Genomic DNA, 25,102 nt, shown 5'->3' with positions numbered 1-25,102 from the left:
CAGTAAATTTATTAAAATTGAAATACAGAAATAGCTCATGTACATAAGTATTCGGACCCTTTGCTATGACGCTCTTAAAATTTGCTAAAATGCAATAATGTCATCAATGAAACATTTACATTTATGGCATTTAGCAGACGCCTTTATCCAAAGCGACGTACAAAAAATACATTTGTTTAAGTAAGTGAATCATCTATCCAACAGTCATCATAAGACAAAGTAATCAATGCTCACACCAGGGGCCATTGGCAGTCGTAATGCCAGTAGGCTAATTCTTTTATTTTTTATTTATTTATTTTAAATATATTCTATTAGCAGGAGAGAACTTGTACAGGGGGGTAGCAGGGGAGAAGAGGTCTCTGGGTTAGGGTTAGTATAGGGGGGATAGTGAGGGTGAAGCGGTCTTTAGGAGGGACTGTTAAGATGTAGCTTGAAGAGATGGGTTTTCAATCTACGGCAGAAGATCGGAAGTGACTCTGCAGTGAGGAATGGACATACCCGTCTGATGTTGGAGAGGAAGAATCTACAGGAGCGTGCTGTCGCTGTGATGTTCGCCACACAGGATAAGCGGTTGTCAAGGATCACCCCAAGGTTCTTGGCTGTATGGGAGGAGGTCACAGTAGAGTTTTCTACTGTGATGGAGAAGTCTTGGAGAGGGCAGGCTTTCCCTGGGAGGAAGAGCAGCTCAGTCTTGTCAAGGTTGAGCTTTAGGTGGTGGGCTGACATCCAAGCAGAAATGTCTGCAAGACATGCCGAGACACGTGTTGCCACGAAATTACAGAGCCGAGAGATTTGGTATAGAGAGAGAACAGTAAAGGCCCAAGGACAGAGCCCTGGGGGACACCAGTGGTGAGGGGTCGTGGAGAGGACAGCGATCCTCTCCACATCACCTGGTAGGAGCGATTGGCCAGGTACGATGCAAACCAGGAGAATGCAGAGCCAGAGATGCCCAATTCTGAGAGGGTGGAGAGAAGGATTGGGTGGTTTATTGTGTCAAATGCAGCAGACAGGTCCAGAAGAATGAGAACAGAGGAGAGGGAGGAAGCTTGAGCTGAGTGGAGAGCCTCCGTGACAGCGAGGAGAGCAGTTTCAGTTGAGTGCCCAGCTTTAAAGCCGGATTGGTGAGGGTCAAGGAAGTTGTTTTGAAGGAGGTAGTTAGACAGTTGGTTAGAGACAGCACGTTCAAGGGTTTTAGATAAGAAGGAGAGAAGGGATACCGGTCTGTAGTTATGGACAGCAGACGGGTCAAGAGTTGGTTTCTTGAGAAGAGGCTTGACTCTGGCTGTCTTGAAGGCAGCAGGGACAGAGAGGAATTGATTAAGGTGGTAAGGAACGGAAGGAGGTCTTTGGAGATGGATTGGAGAAAGGGGGAGGGGATAGGATCGAGGAGGCAGGTGGTTGCCTGCTTGGATGTGACCAGCTTTAGAACATTCTCAGGGGAGAGGGGGGAGAAATCTGCTAAACCAGGGACTGGGAGTTGCGCAGTGGGTTTGGGAGGAGAGGTAGCATTGTTGGTGAGAGGTAGAGGGAAGGAGCTGTTAATGTCATCAACCTTCTTTTCAAAGTAGGTGACTAAGTCATCAGCAGACAGAGAGGAGGGAGGAGGGGGGGAAGGAGAGTTGAGGAGTGAGGAAAATGTGGAAAAAAGTTTCCTTGGGTCAGAGACAGAGGATTGATTTTTGGAATGGTAGTATAAGGCTTTAGAAGCTGATGCAGATGAGGTGTAGTTGAGGAGGAGAGAGAGATAAGAGTCTAGATCATCAGGAATGCCAGATTTTCTTCATTTCCTCTCAGCTGCCCGGAGCCCTATTCTACAAGCTTGCAGGGTTTCAGACAGCCAGGGAGCGCGTGGAGCGGATGGTGCCGGCCTTGAGATCTGTGGACAGAGAGAGTCGAAGGATGAGGAAAGAGAGGACAGGAGGGTGGAGGAAGCTGCATCAGTGGATAGAAGAGAGAAGGATTCAACAGAGGGTAGGGCAGATAAGACAGAGGAAGAAAGAGTGGAGAGTGAGAGGGTTCGCAGGCCGCGACGAGAGGACACAGTGTGTCTAGAGGCTGGTTGGGAGGGTGAGCATTTGAGAGGGAAGGAGAAGGATACAAAATGATGGTCCGAAACTGGAAGAGGGGTAACAGTGAGGTTTGAGGTATGGGAGGATCTAGTGAAGACAAGGTCAAGCTGATTTCCCGCCTTATCAGTGGGAGGAGAGTGGGACAGGGTAAGGCCGAAGGAGGATAGAAGGTCAAGCGTTCCAGATGAGTGAAGCTTCTCCGACTGGATGTTGAAGTCTCCCAGTAGTGTGAAACACTCAATAAGTTGAATTGAGTCCATCTTAATACTGACATTTCTAAAAACCTGTTTTCGCTTTGTCATTCTGGGGTATTGTGTGTGGATTGATGGCAAATTCTTTTAATTTAATCAATTTTAAATTGAGTCTATAACACAACAAAATGTGGAAAAAGTGAAGGGGTCTGAATACTTTCCAAAGGCACTGTACATTCCCTTTTCTTTTGATGCCAATACCTTCACACCATATAATAATAATGACATAATGAGCTACACAAGGGGCTCATTCTCTGAGCATTACCTAATAACTTAACAAAACCACACGATTTGCAATGAAGGTATTTAAGTCTTTGCAGCCACTTCACAGTTTAAAGTTAAACAGATAGTATGAGAAAGGGAGGGCCATTTTAGAGCTGTGGTGTGTTTTTTTTGTGGACATCACTATGCATCTATTTGAACAATAAAACAGGGCCAAACCAATGGGTGTTATACATAAAATGTTTGTATAGGCAACTATTTAATCTGGATTTCAACTAAATTTTACAACCCAGAACAATGCCAGATTCTTGTGAGCTGCCAGTTTCCTATATTCTGCTGACAAAATGGCAACCAAAAAAAGTGTCTGTAAGTTTGTCGTTCGATTTAGACGTCTAAAAATATCACACCTCATAAGATATATATATGTTAATTTTCTTATCCCTTGACAAAAAGTTGTTTCGCAGCATAATTAAATGTCGATTTTTTAGTTAATATAAACAGAAACAGCAAACAGCAACCACCATGACAAGCCCAGACTTGCTTTTCGTTTGGCATTCTGTTTTAGGCTACAAAAGTAAAACGCCTAGCCCAAAAGTGTCTGAGTCAAAAGGTTTTTTTTTGTTGTAAAAAAGCCGCGACATTGCATAATATTTTTCGTGTCAATAACAATTGCGTCATTTCAAGTCGGTCCCCGCCTAAGCAGTGTCCACTAGAGAGCGCATTGTGAGTGAAACTCGAAATACCGCTTGGGAAAGAAGAGGGGTGCGGAAAGTATCAGGATTTTATAAGATATGTGGGATCGAAGAAGTGTTCGAGTCTCTCTTCCTCACGTCACCATAGGTTGCAGTTTTGACAGTGAACGATGTACAGCAAGAAACCGCAAAGACTTTACTGAACTGCACAATGCCATGGGACTTAGAAATGGGAGCGGTGGTTGAGTCGCATGCAACATTCTGTGGCTCGGTGAAATAGACTAAAGCGGAGACTCCGGTGTGCGAGTCAATTCTTCAGATTCCCGGTTGAGGGTCAAGGTAAGTCCAAAAGTGTGAGTGACTGAATGATGACATCTCTAGACTACTTATTGGAATGCCTTGACAACCATTTATTGGAACGCCTTGAGAACCACTTATTCGGAGGTGGTTAGATCACATTTCTGATTTGCCTAAGCTATTTAAGAAATCTGCGCTCCTCATTTAAATCATACATGGTATGACCATTTATTTTACAAAGATATTCTAAATTGATAAAAAAAAAAAAGTCACTATAACGAAAATAAGGCAAACTATTCGAGTTGTACGCGAGTGAGTGACAAGTCGAGTTGAGATTGACAGAGGGAGGGTTGGGGGGGGGGTCTACATGTGAGATTTGATTATCAAGGAATACCCCACGCTATGAGTTTTACAGAGAAGTACATTAGGTATGGAAAGGTAAAAGGCCCGGTTTGCCACGGCTGCAAGAAATTTGATCCGCAGCGGCACCCAAAATCATTGCCCGCCTTAGAAAAGGCAGGGCTCCTTCATCAGTTAATATTACGCATTTACTTTTTCAGCGATTGAAATGGGCGGGTATGTCAGCAAGTAATAAGGGACAGCAAACATCCATTGTCATTGTTATAATAAGAGTTGTACACTTTATAGGAAGTGTAGTCTGTTTAGAAACTTGACATACACCACTACTGAAATCTCAGTATCTCACTGGAACCAGTCAGGCAGGTAAACAATCGGCCGTCTGGCAGGCACGCCGCAAAACCTAGTGGCCACTAGTGGTACCGTTGTAATTTTCACTTGTAGTTTTGCCCAAAAAGACAATTCCCAATGCAATTCCCAATTCCAATGGTGAAGTCGGTATTGTTCCTGCCCAATTTCCTGCCCAAATGAGGTCCATTCCAGGGTGACTTTGATGTTCTACAATTACTTGAAATATATAAATTCATGGCTTGGCCGTCTTCATTTTTTAATTTCATCGGACGATGAAGCATTTCTCTTACCGCTATAAAGCGCTGTAAGAGAAATAAGATAAGTAATAATCTGAGCCAACTAAGAGGCGGGAACGTGCAGGGATTCTATCAGCACCGAGCATGGAAACCTTATGAACCATGCTAGACTTTGGCGCGTTGCGTCCAGAAGCGCCGCAACAATTTAACACGAACACTAAAGTACATAAAATCACATTTTGTGTGCAATATAGGCCAGTACATGCATTATTCTTTTGTATATTCTCAGTAATAGTTGTAACATGTAGCTATATCACACGATCATGAATGCAAGATGGCAATATAGGAGCCCAATAAAAATGTGGAGTTTAAATTATTATAATAATTTGGCCTACTAAAGAGTTAATAAATGATGTCAGCGATGATTAGGCTGCACGAAGTTGTAATAATTAACCGTGTCCAACTAATATAATAGTGCCAAAATATGTATAACTGCATATCATTATCATATCCTCATTATTATTAATTTACTGTAATTGCTACACAATGTGTGATTGGTCTACCAAAAAAATGTGTGTATAAAGCTTGGAGAATTTGTGCGTCAATTTCTTTCAAACGTTTTTTTTTTCATAAAAGATGGGACAAACTAAGCAACATAGACTATTGCTCTATGGCCTTCAGCGTGACATTTGGCTATTGGTAACGTGAGTATTTGTCGTCTTGCATCTCAAATTGTAGGCATAGACATATTTACTGTACATTAGCCTACACATCGTTGAGTACACCGAAATTAGCAGCATAGTTTCTCTCTAATGACTCGTGTGTTTGCCAGGTTTGTGTAAGTTTATATACTACGACAGGTTAATTAATCTTTTTTCTACATCCATTTAGTGGAAATACCCTTTTAGTTATGCAGTACGTCATGTCTTCACATAAATCCATAACATTTACATATGTAACCTCACTCCTTAAATTCAAAAACCCCCACCCGCGTTGTCGAATTGCTAGCTTTTTAATAGCTTAGCTGGTTCGCATCGGGCATTTGAGTTGATGGTCAGGTGTGTTGGCGAGACAGCGGTAGGTCGCAAGTTCGAGGCTCGGTCGGAGCAAGTCAAATACGCTTTTAGTTATACAGTACGTCATGTCTTTAAATAAATCCATAGCATTTACATATGTAACTTCTTGCAACAACTTCACGTCTGTTTCACATACCTGTCACATACAGTAATAGTGAAATGCTAATCAAGGCTTGATAGAACTGATGGACGCTGCCATGAGCAAGCATTATGAGATGATGAGATCAGCAACTTGTCAATCGTGGCTGGTGATGGAAGATATTAAGAAGGCTTCTTTGGCTATTTAAAATGTTGTGATATTTAGACCATGTTTTCTGTGTGATGGTAATTTACTTCGGATGATGATATCAAGTGGATAATCACTGTACATAAGCTAAGACTTTCTGTATACTTTACCATCATCTCGTGATCGATATGCTTTGGATCAAACAGTTAATTAATTTCTCAAATAATTACAATTTGAGTCAATTTCGAATGTGTGCTTCTCGTATTGTGCGCATGGTCGATTGGCAGAGGCCTGCACGTGACTGCCCAGGGGTCACCTTTTGCTGACACGTTCTTCTTGTGTTGTTCTACACGGGAGCAAATACTGAGCACATTCAGTGGGTGGACAGACCAAAATGGTGATGAGGAAGTATGCATTTCGTTGGCGACACAAGCTACTATTAATTGAGTGACATTAGACTTCAATGTGTCCATTCATTTACAGTCATTCGTCCCAGGCCACACTAACAGATCACCATGCACACTTGTGTCACCTAAGAGTTTGATGCAAGGTTTGATCACAGAGGGAGGGTGGAGTGGGCCACTTTTGATATAGACTGCTGCTGTAACCCATGCTTCATCAGCCTTTGTAAGTACACTGAAAGACACTGATAGTTGGTTTGGTTAATCTATCCTTTCTTCCAACCTGCATCCTCTGGTGTAGATTTACTCATAATCTGCTTAAACATATAAGGTTGTCTTTTAGAACTGTGGTTGTTCTGATGCTACTGTTTTAAGCACCATTACTTTAAGTTCACTGTAAACTATTTAATTAGAAGATCGAGGACACGCTAATCATTTTAAGACAAATTAATGTATGACATCAAAAAGAGGCAGTTCTTGATGTCATGCACTAATTTGTCTAAAAAAGGATTAGTGTGTAGTCTATCTTCTAATTATATTGTTTGTAGGCTCTGACTAAGGGATTAAGTTGCGACAGTATACTCTCAATAACATTGAGAATGCTTCTGAATGCTTTGCTATTTGCTTTTTATGTCCATGCACCAACCTCTGTGTGTGCAAATATACTTGGCCAAATAAAAGAATTCTGATTCCGAGTAGTGGTGGATGATTAATGAGCTTCACAGAACTCTACTGATCAGGCTCAAGTAAACAAATGTGAAGAACATTGAATAACAAAGAATGATATTATAAACCAAGAGGTAAGGGCTAAGATTTACTTAACATGTGTGTGAATATTTAATAAATAGTGAAACATGAGGTGTGTATGCTGTTCCTTACGGATATTAGGGTGTTGAAACTTAGACAAAATCGTAAAACTAAGATGTGTTTAGTGGGTGGTCATCAGGTCACGTCCATTGGCCACAATAGTTGTTGTTATCAAGTAATTACAATGGTTAAAGTTGGGTTGATTTGAAGTCAGTGCCAACAGCCGTTTGCTATTTTCTGAGATTTATTGGTGAAAGGATGAGAGAAACACCTGGTGCAGAAGGTTCACGGTCCCCAGTAAAAGAGTAGATGTATGGACATAGCTACTAACACCAATGTGAGACTTATAAATAAAATGACCACTTGGTTTTAGTGCGAGACAGTTTATCACATCTACACAAGGCCTTAGATTGCCCTCTCATGGGTTTTCTAATATACCCAGTCACTGAGGATGTAGTCAGTGAGAGGGGGATATGTGGTGGAAGGACGATGCCCTAGTAATTGTTTATAAAAGGGCACATGAGTTAATGCTAAATGTTAATGCTAAAGTTCAGCCTGTATTGTGAAAACCAAAAAATAACATGCTTCTTATCTTAGAGGCAGCCAGAGGAGGAATGGTAACTTGAATAAGCTTACAGGAGCACAATACATTTTTTTATTTTGTTTAAAAGGGAAGTACTGTATTTACTCAACTTCATTTGATTAACAAAATAAGAAGACCGGCCCCTTCTTCTATTGTGAAACCACTGAAGGGATGACTCATGCTTTGAGTCAACAAAGCACAACAAAACACACATTTATGTACTCTTCCCTTTCTTTTATTTATCACTGCAAAAGAACAGAGAGATTACTTAAGACAGTAAAACTGTGCTCTTACAGCAAATCCAAGTTAGAGTCAACTGTTTGATAATGTTTTGATAATTCATTGTGCTTGAATGAACAACAGAGGCAGTCATTGGATGAACAATGAACCTGATATTCCGGATTACTTTTTTATTATGCAACCTTACATAACTCCTCTCTGTAGACTTTTCAGGCCGTATAGGATTAGGATAACTGATATCTCTTAACTTGCGATGCAATAAGTGGTCTGCCACATAACAACCTTGGCCCACTGCACAAATTAATGATCAACCTTTTTTTGGGGGGGGTTTTGGGGGTCATGCCGGGCTACACTCTTGGCCGGTTGTCCGTCTGTACCTGTTATACAACTCCAATTGTTAACCTCTGTCCAATTTCCATGTGTGCGTGTGGGTTCTCCAGGTCATTATGACTCGGCTTCTGTATGGCTTGGCTTCTGCCAAGTGCAGTAATAGGCTTAAGAGCAGTTCATTTACCTGCCTAAGGGACAAGGGCTAGGCTGGTTCAAAAGTCTTTGAAGTGCTGCTATTTTACTCAGAGAGTGCTGTGCGTAGCAGGTGGGAGAGAGAGGGATTAAACTGGACTAAACTATCGACAACAACAGCAAATAGAGGTATGCAGTATATTTCCCATACAGAAGTAGATAGTAGATGTGGTAGATGTATTGTAGATGTTCTGTAATATAACATGAAAAATGTGTGACCAAAGACCATAGTGATAACTACACATAAGGTATCCAAATAATTATTGAATGCTGCTACGCATCTCTTAAATTCACTGAATTGTTCTTAAATTCGTAATTTGAGTGTTGAACATTTCATCTCAGTTTCAGCCACTAATAATTGCTGTTTCACACCAGTCTATCCAGAATAAGTAATTTTTGTACAGTCTTGTACCCATTATATTTGTATGAATTAAAAATCCTTGTGTGGTTTCTTGTATCTCATTAATAACACAAGGAAGGTTTTGAACAGTCAAATTGTTTATTTAAATGAAATCATAGAAAGTTCAAAGCCTTGATGGGGCATCTCCTGTATAAATTCTTACTTCTGGTACCAGCACGTCATACCAGCTTAGGGGCCCATAATAGGTTGAGCTGGTTCTGGATGGAGGAAATAAAGTTATCATGGTGACTCCAACATTTGTACAAATGACTCATAAGATGCATACAGTAGGTTTAATAATTTAGGAAGAGTTTAATATTTTCACCGATTCTAAACATCAGCATATACAGTGCCATACGTAAGTAATGGGACAGTGAAGCATTTTCTCTTCTTTTGGCTCTTCACTCCAAAGGTTTGGATTTGCAATCAAAGAATTACTGTGAGGTTAACAACATTTTTATGGTCAGGTGTGTCCCGTCACATCATTTGTGCAGGCATAAGAGAGCTGTCAATGTCTAGTATTGATCCTAGGCTTTGCATTTGCTAGTCTGCTATTGGTGTCTGTCAACATAAGGACCAAAGCAGTGTCAATGAATGTCAAGGAAGCCTTTATTAGGCTGAAAAATCTGGGAACATAGCCAAAACTTTAGGCTTGCCAAAATCAACAGTTTGGAACATTTTTTTTTTTTTTTTAAAAGCACTGGTGACCTCAGCAATCACAAACGAACTGGTAGGCCAAGGGAGACTTCTACAGTGGATGACTGAAGAATGCTTACCATAATTAAGAAAAAAGCACAAAACAACACTTTCCAGGAGGTAGGTGTGAATGTGTCAGAGACTACCGTCTGCAAATATGTCACCAGCCAAACTACAGACGCTTCACGGCAAGGTGCAAACCACTAATTATTCTCAAAAAGGGTGGTCATTTACAGTTTGCTAAAAAGTACCTAAAAAAATATTGTGGACAGATAAGATGAATATGATCATATATCAGAATAATTGCAAGTGGAAAGTTTGGAGAAAAAAGTATCTTGCAGCATACCACCTCATCTGTGAAACATGGTGGAGGGGGTGTTAATGTTAGGGCATGTATAGCTGCCACGAGAACAAGCTTACTTGTCTTAATTAATTATGTAACTCCGGACGGCAGCAGCAGAATGTATTCTGAAGTGTACAGAAATCATACAGTCATACAGTAAGACAATGACCCAAAACATACTTCCATAGCAACCAGGGAGTTTTTCAGGGTAAAAAAAAGTAATGTCCTTGACTGGCCAAGTCAATATTCAGATTTAAATTTACTGATGATAATATTTTAGGCAAAAATACCTCAAAACAATCAACAGCTAAAGATGGCTGTAGTACAGGCCTGGCAGAGCATCACCAGAGAAGACAACCAACATCTGGTGGGGTCAATGGGTCACAGACTTCAGGCAGTTATTGCATGCACAGGATTGTCGACCAAATACTAAACATGAGTGCTTAATTTGGGCATTTGATAAATCCGTCCCATCACTTTTGGGTACCCTGTAACATGGTGATTAAGCATAAAAAGTGTTGTGATTTCTGAATGGTGAAACCAATATGTACACACATACAATCAAATAAAAGCTGAGAATCTATACTCTAACCTCATAGTAGTTGTTTGATTCCAAGAGTGTAGAGCCAAAAGAAGAAAAAATGCTTCACTGTCCCATTACTTATGCAGGGCACTGTATATTTTGTATTTAGTGTGTATGTTGTATCTCTGTGTGTATGCATGCATGCGTTTGCTTACTGTATACTCTATATAGAGTTTAGTGCCATAAAGTATCCCATTTATGGAATGCATATCAATGTTACTCACATATGTTTACCTTGAATGAATAGACAGTGATGCTCATTCACTAAATGGAGCCCCTAGCCCTTATGCCCTATAAGCCTGTTCTCTATTCACTGAATGATACTAAAGTGCTTTTATGGCTCTATGTATGCTTTTCCTCATATATACTATATGTACAGTAGAAAGGACTTTCCGCTTTTTAAAATGTATTTTTATTTCCCCTTAGATTGCCATGGTGCTCCTCCTGTGTGTTAGCATGTCGCTGCTGCTGGCTGTCCATTCTGGCACGGTGAAGAACTGCCACCCGGGTTGCCACTGTGAGGTGGAGAGCTTTGGCCTGTTTGACAGCTTCAGCCTGACCAGGGTGGAATGCAGAGGAGTGGGCCCCAGCACCACCCCCATCCCTATCCCGCTGGACACTGCCCACCTCGACCTGTCCTCCAACTCCCTGGATCTGCTGACTGACACCATGCTCTCTGGGCCTGGATACACCACACTGGTCAGCCTGGACCTCAGCAGCAACCACATCACCCAGATCAGTCCCAAGGCTCTATCCAGGTTGCGTTACCTGGAGACCCTGGATCTGAGCCACAACGCCCTGGAGAGCCTGCCCCAGGGCTGCTTCTCTGGCCTCCCGCTGGCTGAGGTGGATCTCAGCCACAACAACCTCCAGGAGTTTGACCTGGATGTATTCACTACCAAGGGTCACGGCGAGCCTGTTAGTGTGGACCTGTCTCACAACCGTCTGACCACAGTCTCCAGCCCACATGGGGGTGCTCTTCATGTACAGAGCCTGACTCTGGCAGGGAACTGGCTGAGGACTGTACCCAAGCTAACAGGCATTCTGCTAAGAGACCTAAACCTGGACGGGAATCCTATCTCCAGCATTGAAGATAGTGCCTTCGCGGAGCTCAATGACTTAGTTTACCTATCCCTTAGTGGTCTCTCTGAGCTCTCCACGATCCAACCCAACAGTTTCAGGGGCCTGCCGAACCTCCAAGTCCTGGACCTGTCCAACAATGCTAAACTCAAGACATTGAGCCCCTCAGTTTTCAGTGGACTTGTCTACTTGCAAGAGCTCAATCTGTCCAACTCTGAAGTGACATCATTGCCAAATAACACGCTAAGCCACTTGCCTAGCATCAAGAGTATTACCCTGGGCAGGAATGTCCATTGCTGGAGGATGCATAAGCAAGGGCAGTTTCACAGGCAGCTGGGACAAGCCAAACATGATGAGGTGCTAACCTGTAATGTTAAAGGAATTGTGTCTTGAGATTGTGCCTTCAGAATGGATCTTCCTTAGCACATTTTCTGCTAAAACTGTGCCTTTTTACACTTATCCAACATGTTTCTGTTATTCCTGCCAAACTTGATAATTACTCTTTGAATTGTTTATTGCACTTATTCCAATGGTCTGAGGGATTACTACTAATCCACTTAAACATGGACAAATATCACGTAGTATCACAGAACACTTTCTATGTATACATTGCTTTCAATAACCAAGCTAACATTGAAGTTTGTTTTGAGGGTGATCCCTGGATCTTGAAATTAACACAAATGAAAAACACTAGGAATCATTTGTTATGATCCAAATCAATTAGAAGTTTCTCAAGGGTACAAGGGCAAGGGTTACTCTTCAGTCATGTCAGACCAAAGGTTAACATAAAATAGTAGTCTATGCACATGTAGTAACACTACACAAAATAGCTTTTAGACAGTACCTGTGTAGTACCCTGTAGAAACATATCCCTGTCAGACTGACATTGTATGACAAACAACGTTTTACCCAATCTTGTGTTAAATAAAATTGCTACAGTACAGTATCTAACAGGATAGTAATGCAGCGTAGCATTTTTATTTGTTGCCATTACACAACTGAAAAAAATGTTCCTATTCTAATCCTCCTAACCCTAACCCTCAGTAAGCACTGCAATGACCAAGTCATGTTTACATGGCCAACGACCTGACAATCACCATTACCTGTTTTGTTTCAAAGAGCAACCTGTACAGGTTGAAATGTGATTAAAAAAAAAAATCTATGCATAAACAAAGCTTTGAATGTCACCGGTTTCCCATGACCATAACATTTACTTTAAAGCATAACTGAGACTAATCTATTAGTCAATACAATCAAAACAGGTTTACCTTGTAAAACATGTTTGGTTGTGAATTGTTACAGTATATCTCTGCTGACAGACAAAAAGTAGCTTTGTGTTCAACTGAAACACCACACTATGTTGCATTTGATACATGATACGGTTCATCCTTCTTTGACATATTGTGAATGTTGCATCTAAAACAGTGCTTCTGCGCTAGGCAATAAGTATAGATATGTTATGTAATCCCAGCTAAAATCATTGATATTCTGTGTAACAGTTATATGTTTAAACCTGCCTTGGTATCCCTGTGGTATGTCATGGACCTACGAGTTAATTAGCCTCATGACTGCAAATGAGGTGTTTTGAATGTCAATCATCTGTAGATAGTTTATATTTGTTTATCAATACTGTATATAACTTTGTATAAGTCATGAACAATAAATGTATTATTGTCAGATTTACAGCTGTTGAACTTTTTAGAGATTTTGTATTGTCTGTGTACTTTTATACCAATTTCTTAACTTTCTCAGACATTCTTTTTAACCTTGTTTGCTATACGTCGTATGCTGTATCCACTGCCCAATGCCCTAAAGATTGAAGGCCACTTTCCTCATGCTCCCCAAAAGTACAGTATTTCACAAGTTCATAGAAATGTTTTTATTTCAGAGTTAGGAGGGAGGGTTAGGGTTATAATATATGTGTCATATAATATGTATGTCAGTGTGGCCCTCTGTTGATGACCCCATTTATAGAGCACTTCCAGATGTCACTTCCACTGGTCCATCTCCTGGTCTCCTAGAGAGAGAAGACATGTTGAGGTGTGGAAGGCAGCCTGCTAGGATCAATTCTGACTTTAAAGGGGTAGTTCACCCTAATTATAAAATCACATATTTTGTTCCTTACCCTGAAATTAGCAGTCTACATTGGTTCTGTATATCTGGGCACTGTGACAGCTAATTAAAAGCATTTTTAACCCCAAAAAATTAAATGGACCGTAGGTTAGTGTGTTTCAAATTTCATGCCGAAATCATGTGAAATTCTCTGAAGAGATTCAATTACTTGATTTAAATCACTGAGATGATTTGAGCAAGACATTTTAAACATGCTTACATTCGGTTTTGGTTTTGGTTTTGGTTAAAAATGCTAACAATTCACTGTTAGTTACAGTACAGTGCCCAGGTAAACAAAACCAAAGTGTGAATTGAAGTCTGTCCTTATCCATAGACTCCTTTCAGGGTAAGGAACCAAATATGTGAGTTTGTAATTTGGGTGAACTATCCCTTTAACAGAGTGACGTTGCAAAAACATCTCTGTAATTTAAGAACAACAAATCCGTTTTATTTCAACCTTGTTCCATTTACTGTACTGTACAGTGAGTGCACACCCCTCATATTTACTGTGACTGTACCTGTGATTATGTCATAGACTGATAGCTGCACTTATCTTCAGGGCAAAAAACAGGCTGGAGGAGTGTGAGAGGTAACTGTGGGCTGTATCACTGTAGCTCAGTAGAACATAGTTCAAGGGCTCAACTCTCCTGGGACTGGTCTAATGCTAAAAGTATTTGCTTTCTGAATTCTCCTGAGACATGTTGAATAACCCTGAGCCACTTAATAATGTGTGATAGAATAGGATACAGTGTTCATTATCTAACATGCACACACACACACACACACACACACACACACACACACACACACACACACACACACACACACACACACACACACACACACACACACACACACACACACACACACACACACACACAACAGATGGTCATGGGCACCATGTATTATTGATTATCAGGCTGAGGAAATCAATGCACCTCAGTAAATGTGTAGTCCCCATGCAGATCAGTTAGCACTGATGTAATGTATAAAAAGAGCTTTGAATGGGGCATACAGTGATTCTGAGAAGGATCAAATGTATTTAGTTTACAGTAATTCACAATTGTCCTGCTGTCAAGAGCTTTCCATTTCAAAGATCACAGCAATGCACTCAACCACTTTTACCACTTTCTATACTGTACAGTTGAGACAATGAAACAACATAACAGTAAACAATGAAGGGTTTGATTATCCAGTCATCTGAGAGGAGGAAGTGATACCTCTTTGGCCAAAGAGAGCAATGCCGTGCTTAGTGGCTAGATGATGCTAATGCCATGTGAACAGGAAACCTGATATCTCTCAAAGCCAGGGATGGATGAGATCCGAAGAGCTAGACTATTAATCACATATGAAGTGCCTTCTGTCTCACCCTGTTCCTTAGTTTATGTTTGTTTTTGTTCCATGTTATTTCATTCATTATTTCCTGTTTATTTTACACACCTTGTCTCTCGTTTCAGACACTTCACCACCTGAGTCTGTGTGTTCCCCTGTCTCTGTGCCATTGTCTTTGTACATTGTGTCAAGGGTTCCAGCGATTTTTCCTAGTGTTGAGTATTCCTGGTTATTTTGATCTCTGATGTGTTTCTGACTTTGCTTTTTGTCTACCCCTTTTCGGATTATCTGCCTGACTTTTTGAACTGCCTACCTGTGTACCAAACCCTGCTTTGCCTACCCCCTTCCTGGATTATCTGCCTACCCATTGACTGCCTACCTACCGAACCTTTTTGATTGTAAAGACTATTCTATTGGAAGTTTTTGCCTCCGAGTCGTGCATTTGAGTCCTCTGCCTAAGTACTCCAGTCATTACACCTTCTTTGTTCTCCTTTAGTCTGTGTTGATGTCCTTTCTATGTCTGAGCTCTAACATAAAATGACACATACAGTACAGTATAGTGAAGCGTTGTTCATCCTCTCTTTAAGTGCATACATCTGTTAATTTATATGATACAAATCTCATAAAAATCATTGCTTTTTACTGTACGTAATCCAGAAATAACACCAGTCTTACCCCAAAGTGCCATCAGAAGGATAGTATTTCTACTTTATTCAGGTGAAGCGAAGAAACAACTAGAATGAATTTGGCCTTTTCAGGTTACCCCTGCTGGAGTTGAAAACTGGGACAACATAGACCTGAAGGGCTGAGGTTTTCACTGAGATAGTGAGAGTAATACGATCAAGAGCACAATCAGCCTTAACACAGAAACATCTTGGGACTTCAAACATGCCTTTAAAGAGTCTGGCAAAGCGCTGTGCATGACCCCGGAGGGATATTGGTTACACTGCCATATTTCATGTGTTGTTGATTGCTTTTTGCACAATAATGCAGCTGCAAAAAAGGAGGGAAAGTTGAAAAGGAGGGAAGATAAAACTGAGGGGAGGATTGGCACGCAAGCTGCTAAACAATACTTGCTCTCTCTCTTTCTCTCTCTCTCTCGCACACACACACACACACACACACACACACACACACACACACACACACACACACACACACACACACACACACACACACAACAGACCTGATTATAAAACATTATAGCTTATTCAGTTTGATTGAAATAGGCTACAGATAATCATTTGTTCTTCATAATGTAGGCTATGCAGTGGGTTGGCTCCAAAATGTAATTACTAGTGAACTTTTGAAGTGTGTAATTATTTCAGGAATGCAGGACCAGGGTGTCTTTATTACTGTAACTTCTCCACACTCACTTGAACTGCTATCTGATCAATGCAATCTAGCCTTATTGGACAGATCTTTCATGGAGAGACTTAGCAGATCATAGCAGTTAATTGATTTAGCTCATATAATGCCATGCAGTTTGCTGAAGGGAAGCCTCAGTTTGAGTGTTTTTCATAAAACCGTGTTTGTGTAGATGTTGTGTAGATAGCACAAGGCCTTCTAATATTGTCATAACAATGGAAGCCATCGCACAGTGTTACTGCTGGTGACGGGGTGGGGGTATTGTTGTGTGTCAAACAACAGATCACTGTACTTCTCACGTCTTGCTTTCTGGTGGTGAATGCTATGACATTTTGGCTTAGCATTGGTTGTATACAATAGGCTATGTAGAGACTTTTTTTATTTGTTTGTATAAGCACACAAATTACGCTGATCAGTGATGTACACTGCATATGTATATCAATCCCATGTAGTTTCGTATGACCATGACAATAGCTATAACTAGGTTCCATGATGCCTGGTCAGGTGTGTGTGTGTGCAGTTGCCTGACAGGCTGGCCATGAATACATCTCTCACCTCTAATCCAACTTTTCATGTTGTTTGTATATACCTCCCACATGTCTAGTTTTGCAAATTAGTATGTGGATGAGCATTATGAGTATGTGGATGAGGATTTACCCAAATTCAAAAGGCAAATGTTGACATTGATTTGAACCACACATTTTGTATTGACACTTCCTTTGTATTCCCTGGTGCACTAGAGAGTACTACTGAACAAAGTGCTACGATATGATGATCCATTTGATTTGAGCCAAATGATTTTACTGCTGGCTACAAGCAAAACATTTATCAACTGTTCATGTATCAACTTTACAACAACTTTTTCACTGAATTGTTTTTTTTCAGTGTGAAACTAAGTTCATGTTCAGTAAATCTTAAACAGACATTTCAGACATGCTTGTTTGTTTTTTAAAAAGAAAATACAAACTTGTACCCCCTTTGTTGTCTGATAGCAACTATACAAGTCCTAAAATAATATAGCAATATCAGTATGTTTGTTATCTAATACAGTGCACTCGTGCCACATTGAAATGAAGCCAAAGGCAATTTTTCTCATTACTTTTTTTCTGTTTGATATAGATTAGATTAGATCAGATTAGATTCAACTTCATTGTCATTGCACAGAGTACAAGTACTGCGACAACGAAATGCAGTTTGGCATCTAACCAGATGTGCATATGTGCAAGCCCAAATAGTGGCATAAGTGCAAATTGTTATGAGTTATGTATTTGTGCTTCCATGATAAAGCATAGCCGATAATCCTAACGCAATAAGATAATTAAATTTGCCTCTTTGACTAAAACCTCTTCTGAAGTCCAAAGCCTATTTTTTCTGGGAGTTCTCTATGGGTCTCATTCAAAAAGACTGTTTCAAATTCTTGTTGGATTTTCCTCAAACTAGCCTCAGAGAGCATGACCTATGCAGCTGACAGTCCTTAATGGGGAAAAATGCAGTTGGCTCTGGGAGTGTCATATCAGAATTTACTATGTGTTGTGCTGATATGTGTGAATGTTACAACTCGATAAAAATGTAACATTTTAGTGCAATTTTAAAAGAAAGTGTCTTGAAACACCAAACAGTTTTGCAACTTGTTGCCACCACTTTTGGCGGTGTTGGGAAACAGATTTTAATGCATATGTATATGTTTTATGCTCTATTACAGGTAATTGATGTATTGTACAGTTTCATTATCATTCATTCATAAAAGTGCCTAACCTGCAGCATAAAACATTACGAAGCGTATAGAAAACAGAAAAAAACCCATTTGAATATCTTTTCAGGTGCTTGCCAAGACTGCCAAAACCATTGTTATTGGTATTTGGTATTGGTTTGGTATTTTAACATTCAAGCTGAGCCAAATTTATAGAGCTCATAACAACCATTCTAATAGAGAGAGTTTGTTTTCTTGCTGTGTTGAATTCCTTACTCTCAGACATCCCCATTTTCTTGGCCATATCTTGGCCAACAGTTCTAATGCTTACTCACTTTCAAAACAATCAGCTCCACCAAATGTTTGGGAGTTTAAAAGGGATTACATTACTTTGAGTATTGGTGGTCTAAGGAGGGAGTTTTCCTAAGGAAAGCGGATATATCCTGAGATTGTGTGCCCTTTCTGACGTGTTCTAACATCTGGTTTCCATAAGAGGTGCTACAGCTGGAGTTATTCCCAGCAGGAGACAATAGCAAAGCTATAGTTAACGGTTTGTGGCCCTTTCCCTGCCTGCATGAGGTGTTTTCTTAACACAACTGACTCTCTAGTTAGCATTGTAATGCTTTTGTGATGTTTCTTTGTGCTGTCCCATCATACGGTGCATGTCCACAGCACTCGGATCACTTTGATGTATGCTGAAAATGAAATGGCCAATGTCAGACTCAGGATGCTGAGTTTGTGATACATTAGAGGACGTAAAAAGGTTAAAGGGGAACAACTGCAAATTTGGGATGTGACTTAACCTCTCTGACTCAGTGGAGGACTGTCTGTCAATGTGCGCACTTCTCTTACTCAGGGAGAGCAGAGCTAGAGTGAAAACAAGGTTGTCACATGGTTACCCCCCCCCCCCCCCCCACCCCCCTTCCCTCACTGCTGTTAGCAATGGCTTTTTGAGTTATGTGACAAGACCTCAGATGACTCTGCAGAGGGACGTTCCACAGGCCAGCAGCAGGACCCACAGATCTCAAGGAGCACAGCTAACTGACTAGGAAATGAGAAGACAAGGGGACTGCCCTGTAATTGCCTCCACATGATCAGGCCTCATGATTAAGCTGCTTAGCTCATAAGTTTCACCATTATTTTATGTGTCAAACCCTTGGTTTACAAAGGTTCCACCCGGTGTCTTGTCCATGATGATGCATCATGAGAACTCATTATGAATCATCATGAATCCTTCTGAATAGTTCCAAAGTCATTAGTTGTTTGGTAAAAAAAAAAACACATAACCTTTCTTTGAAGACCATTTCTTTCCAAAATCACAGTATCTGCCTTCAAATCTCCAATCAGTCTGAGCTCATTGCATGTTCACAGTAAACCTTGTCTACTCAGTGCCTCCCTTGTGGTGTAAACACAGGACTGCCATTCATCTGGCTAAGATCTACGGGTCAAGTTATTTACAGGACATTGCCTGAAGAACCCTATAAAGTCAAATACACAATATTTTCACATTTTAGATAAAGACTGCGGTCAGGTATACAGTATAAGGTCTATCCTGGTTATTTACAAACACACACTCAATGATAACACAAGTAGCAGTGACATTTTTTGTATTATCTTTTCATGAAGCTTTTAAAGTAACTTCGTTTTTAAACATTCACAGTCCATAAAACATGTTAGCTCATACACAAACTCTTTACTTTGTTTATTTGTCGATCACCTATGGGTGGACCTGCACAACCCTCTTTCATTTTTCCAGAATCAATATGATTAATTCCCGAATGCAATTATTTTTCCTTTTATTTCTTAGACAATACATCTGTCATGCTCCTGTCAATATATTACAAAAAATAATATGAATAAAACACACCTTTTTTTTGTTACAGTATAGCAATGCCCTGCCAACCGGTTTCTGCATTAGTTATAGACATTACGTCTTGCATAAATATACAACATATATCAGACATGAATTTTAACATAGAATTTTCCAGCATTCTGAGTCAGATGAATAATAGATATGAATAACAAGGTGTCCTGCACACATGACCAGAACCTCAGCCATGGAATGCATCTCCAGTGCATCAACAGTTGAGAATTGAGTTTGTTCTCAAAATGCGAATGACCTTCCTTGAACTGTAGCTGTATTCAAAATTCACATGTTCATGAAAGAAGTTCAAATATCCTGTAGGGAGAAAGAAATTAAAATCAACTGCTGGCCAGAGCTTTTGCCTATTTCATTCATGTTTTAAACAAGAACAATACACAATGCAAGAAAAATACAAATTGGAACAGTATATGAAAAACACACCACTAATACTATAAGCTATTTTAGAGGATAATGGAATACCGTAATGATATGCAGCAGCATCCACCTCGTCTCCCATTCCAGGGAAATCAATTTCAATAGATCTTGGGAAGCCACTGTCCATTGTGCCAGTCTTCTCGTCATAGCTGTGGATGAGATACAACCATTTGTACTACCTGTTTTCCACTGAAAGTAAAATCATTTTAAAATGTAATTACTGAAGTGCTATGCAACATTTAACAAGAGTGATTTTAGTGATTCAGACTAAAACAGTCCTACCTCCAGTACTCCTCCTCTGTGAAGAGCAAGGTCTTCTCCGTGTCTGGTATGTACACGGCTGCATCAACCTTACGCACAGTTTTGGGAAAGCCCAGTTTGTGAATGTATTTAGGGTAGCCCTCCACCAGGTTATAGCCATTGAGGGCCCACATTTTGATACCTGTGAAAATAAGGAAATAAAGTAGCATATACTTTTGACACTGACATGAAACTGTATTAGAAATCTACCACTGTATAATTGATGAAGATGAGTAAAGATCAACTCTAGCCAGTGAACTTGAGTGGTTACAGAGCGTAGATTTAGAGGGATAAAGGAAAGGGCAGTGTGCTGTAAGCATGTAACCCACCACTGAATATGAAGACCAGGTCTTTTTTTTGGTTCTCATAGGCAGCGTCCACTTTGTTAGGAATGGAGGGCCAGGTGAACTTGATTAGGGTTTGCTCAGGCTCTGGCATCTGGGGGTGGAGACGCCAGTAGAACCTGACAGGCAAAAAAAGAAGAATCAAGCAATATAAAACAAATCAGTACTCAGTAAACCCCTGAGATGGACTCGGTAATACATATTGTCATTGAGGTCTAAAAGGTTTAGTTGAATGATGTCAGTGTGCGCTGAAGGTGTGAAATCAATAGGTGAGGGTGTAACTGGCCATTTTCTCTGGGTGAAATCACAAATTTGATATAGCACAATGTGAGTGTGCTTGGAATTGGTCTGTGTCCACATTTTAATTTTCATGAGTGGACTTGATTCCTACCTGTCTTTGAAAATGATCGTTTCTCCTCTGAGCTCAGTAACAGCATCAAAACCCAACATAGGATCACATTTGTTAGGAGCATCTGGCTTGGGCTTCCTTTTCCTGGGGTTGGGGTTGGGGCCTATATGATTCAATGACATAATGGATACCTTTCACAATGATAATTCCATTATGAATGGGATAGTATGAATTATGTTACTCATGTAAGCTACTTTAGATTGGGCTAACCCAGTGTGGAATTGAAGGGAACACTCACCATAGAGAGCTTGAATACCATCGATATCATCTTCAGACAGTGGGTAACCCTCAGCATAGGAGTAGACGGGGTACATCAGAGCTCCAGGATCAGCAGAATGGGACATACCAAGGGCATGGCCAAACTCATGGGTGGCCACCAGAAACAGGTTATATGCTATAAATATGAGTTAACAAGTCAATATATAATCAGTGCTCAAATATTAATATAATTTTCCCTGGTCTATGAGCACTCAAACATTTACCGCTTGAGTCTTTTGACCAGTGTTCATCTTCATCAAAGTGAGTGTCTCCTCCAATATCCTTCCCTGGAGGGTAGGCATGGGCTAAGAGTCCGTCTGGTCCGTCAAATGGGTTGAAGTCTCCATGTTCTATATAGTCAAGGAGAGGGTGAGAAAAACACATTTTTATTTACCTGAATTTGAAATGATCCTGGACAGTCTGAAATATGAGATGATAAGATATACTGTATCAATACATTTCTCTCTATTTTCTGTACCATATTCTTGTTGACAATATCATCTCTTTTTTACAGTGTCAATTCTCTATGTCAGAATGGATACAATGGGAATACCTTTCGTCCCAAAGCCTATCATGATGTCAGCATTGCCCTCATATAGTTTCTTGAAGGTCAGAGGAGTGACTTCGGCCCATATATTGAGGGCATTACGGATGGCCCTGTCCACATCAGTCTTCTTCAGATCTGGTGTATAATTCACAATCCTGCAAAATCATTCAAGGGACTGTTGATAAAGTTCAATTCAACTCAAAAATGATTTTTTTTTTATATACCCAATGAATCCAAGGCCATAGGGAGTATGTTAGTTCACATTTGCATAATTCATGTGATACATCTTTACTATGGTATAAACATAATACCTTCTGTATCACATAGAGTTTAACCTAGTATGTGTGAGAAGCATCACCTGAAGGTCACATTGGTGTTCTGCCATTTGAGGTCTCTGGGGAAGTGGTTATATTCGGCCACGTCAGGGACACCACATCTGGCCATACTCATTAGCTCCAGGGTGTTTGCGTCCAGGTTCCCTGTCACCCTGAGATTAAAGAACGACTGCATCTCTCTGATCTTCTCCCGCATGGTGTCAGATGACTTTTGGGTGCCTTGGAGTCCAGCTGGAAGGTCATAGTACCTGCGAAGGTATTTCTGAAGATAAAAAGAATAGGATAAGTAAAAAAACCTTTACTAAATAAGTATGTGTGCTGTATAAACATGTTCTTAAAAAAGGAATACATCTTAAAAGAGGTGACTCATATATATGCACAATCTTGCAGATTAAACACATCAAACTAATCAAATTACATTTAATGTTACTGCATGCTTGAAAGTTATAGCTTAATAATAGCATCCAAGAGGCTACGGTTATATGTTTAGGCAGCTTATCCATACTTTACCATTTATTCTCAAATAAATATTTCAGAGTGTTATAAACACTCTAAATGTTGTTCCCTGTTGTTCCCTTTAAAATTATGAAAATCATAGAATCAGAAACATGAGCAATCTGAACAGAAATTGCGCAAACATAGGACAAAAGACCAACAGGTAGTTTGGCTTACCTCTGCTAATAGGAACTTGTCTGTCTCCTCTGTAGACAGAGGCAGAGCAAATGAGTGAGCAAGCATCACAAGGAGCAGCAGACCTGTCATTTCCATGTTGTGGTGGTGGCATCCAAGCACAGTGACTGGGGTCCAGGAACATGGAGCCGTATTTATACTGTGTTTTTGGTGGGGGGATTTTCCTGAGTGCATGTGATTCATGTAAAAGCACCTAGCCACTTCCTCTGAGAAGAAGTGCTTGTAGGTCAGAAAATGAACTGTTTGTGGTCCTGTGAACTGCTTTGAACTCACCTGAAAATGCACTGATGTCGCATTTTTCAGCCCAATGGTCATGACTTGAGGGTTTCTTAGATTTGATGAATCCATAAGGCAAATTATCTAACAGTTTTCATGAATGTCTCTCTTGCTTGTCGTTGAAGGCAATAATGTATTGAATAATCTCAGTTTGAATGAGGCTATGCACAACAATTGCAATGGAACTATAGATGCTATTTATATACAATATACAGACATTAGTGGCACTCATGACTGTGATACAGTGTATGCTATTTTGAGGATATGAGTGTCAGATGACAATTTGTTGTCTTATATGATCCCTATAATGTAATTTGATCTGTCACTTCTATACAATAAATATTTGTACTGAAAATTATGAAGATTCAGCTGGCTGATTGGAGGTCATTACTCACTTTGGTGAGTAATTTGGTCATTGCTTATTTGGTGTCAGAATTAGAGCTGATGTAAGCAAACTAATCAAATTAATCATAAATTAATGTCAAGTAATCATTCGCCAGATAATTTCACAACCCACTTGAATTTCTAAGAACAAGCATCCTTTCTCACCATGGAGGAAGACCTAATGCAATTCAAGGTGTGCCTGCTTCTATAGTTTCTAGTTTTCATAATGTCTATCTAGTTGTGACACATTTAGTAACATTAATGTTGCAGATACTGTAGTGATCACTAAAACAAAAGACAATTCACAACAGAACCTCTACAGTCACTGGAATAAGTTGTAGGTTACTTTATTGATGTGGTGAATGACATACAGTATAGCCTATAGTATCTTCTATGTCAGAGCAGTGCGTAACATGTTAAGGTTGAAACAGGTCAAGACATGCCAAGTCTCTAATGCTATACATGTGTGTCTGCTGCCTGCTGCCTGTGAGTGTGCACACGTAGGCATGTGTGATTATGCTACCTATTAGTGTCTGCAATGACAATGGAATTCTACCAGACACAGAGGCAACAAACCGCAAACATGACATGAGCAACCTTGCATTTAGAAAAGGTATGCAAATAAAAACCCATTCTTAACTTCCATCAACCCTAAGTTCCCGATTCAGCATATGGGTATTAAAAGCATGTCAGACACATCAAGTACACCTTCTGAAGATACTAAGATAGTCCAATGTCCTCAGCTGTATTTATGAAAATGGCTTTGTGCTCTGTTGAAATACGTGTGTAATTACAGTTGAGACAACTGGCTTTGTCCAGAACTACAGGATGGTGTGGACAGAGGTCAACATAGTGGTACTTAGTCACAATAACGAGAAGTTGTAAAAGGGGATTCTGATTCATTCTGACCAGCAGACAAACAACATTTACACAAACATAGCTTTTAAAGTGGTATTATACACACATGCAGATTCTTTCAAAATGTTTATTGATGCTGCTTGGGAGGAATGTGCATGGTTAGTCAAATTGCATAAAAAATATAAATAATGGCTCAAAGTATATGAATGTAATGGATCACTCCAAAATCAAAGTGTCACAACAAATTGTCAATTCTTGGGGTTAGTCCAACCCCAAATTAATGGAAACAATAGCCTTTGAATACAGGCAACATACTGTATGTTTCCTTCATTAATTTTGTGTTGAGGCATGTAGCTGGATCTACACAACAAATTATACAAGATATGGACACATATAGATATCAACACCACTTTTGAACTCTAAAGACATTACACTCACTGATTTCAGAGTGAGCGAACACCTACCCAT

The 25,102-nt window shown here is 40.1% G+C and overlaps 2 protein-coding genes across 2 annotated transcripts; one reads left to right on the top strand and one right to left on the bottom strand.

Moving 5' to 3' along the window:
* Nucleotides 1-3,275: 3,275 nt before the first annotated feature.
* Nucleotides 3,276-13,115, top strand: tsku (tsukushi small leucine rich proteoglycan homolog). Its single transcript, XM_083695124.1, has 2 exons — nt 3,276-3,573; nt 10,779-13,115. Exon 2 carries the CDS (start codon nt 10,785-10,787, stop codon nt 11,823-11,825), a length of 1,041 nt encoding a protein of 346 aa, XP_083551250.1. The 5' UTR covers nt 3,276-3,573; nt 10,779-10,784; the 3' UTR covers nt 11,826-13,115.
* A 6,417-nt stretch (nt 13,116-19,532) lies between these two features.
* Nucleotides 19,533-23,194, bottom strand: mmp13b (matrix metallopeptidase 13b; the record flags this gene model as incomplete). The annotated part of the gene is made up of 10 exons (XM_083694547.1): nt 19,533-20,113; nt 20,279-20,382; nt 20,516-20,675; nt 20,863-20,996; nt 21,269-21,389; nt 21,525-21,680; nt 21,769-21,894; nt 22,098-22,246; nt 22,450-22,688; nt 23,099-23,194. The coding sequence occupies 10 exons, from the start codon at nt 23,192-23,194 to the stop codon at nt 20,013-20,015; spliced, it is 1,386 nt and encodes a 461-aa protein (XP_083550673.1). The 3' UTR covers nt 19,533-20,012.
* Between the last annotated feature and the right edge of the window lie 1,908 nt (nt 23,195-25,102).

Source organism: Argentina silus, assembly GCF_951799395.1.
Source record: "Argentina silus genome assembly, chromosome: X".
Lineage (NCBI taxonomy): Eukaryota > Metazoa > Chordata > Actinopteri > Argentiniformes > Argentinidae > Argentina > Argentina silus.
The sequence above is the reverse complement of the archived record's forward strand: the minus strand, read 5'-3'. Positions and strand labels throughout refer to the sequence as shown.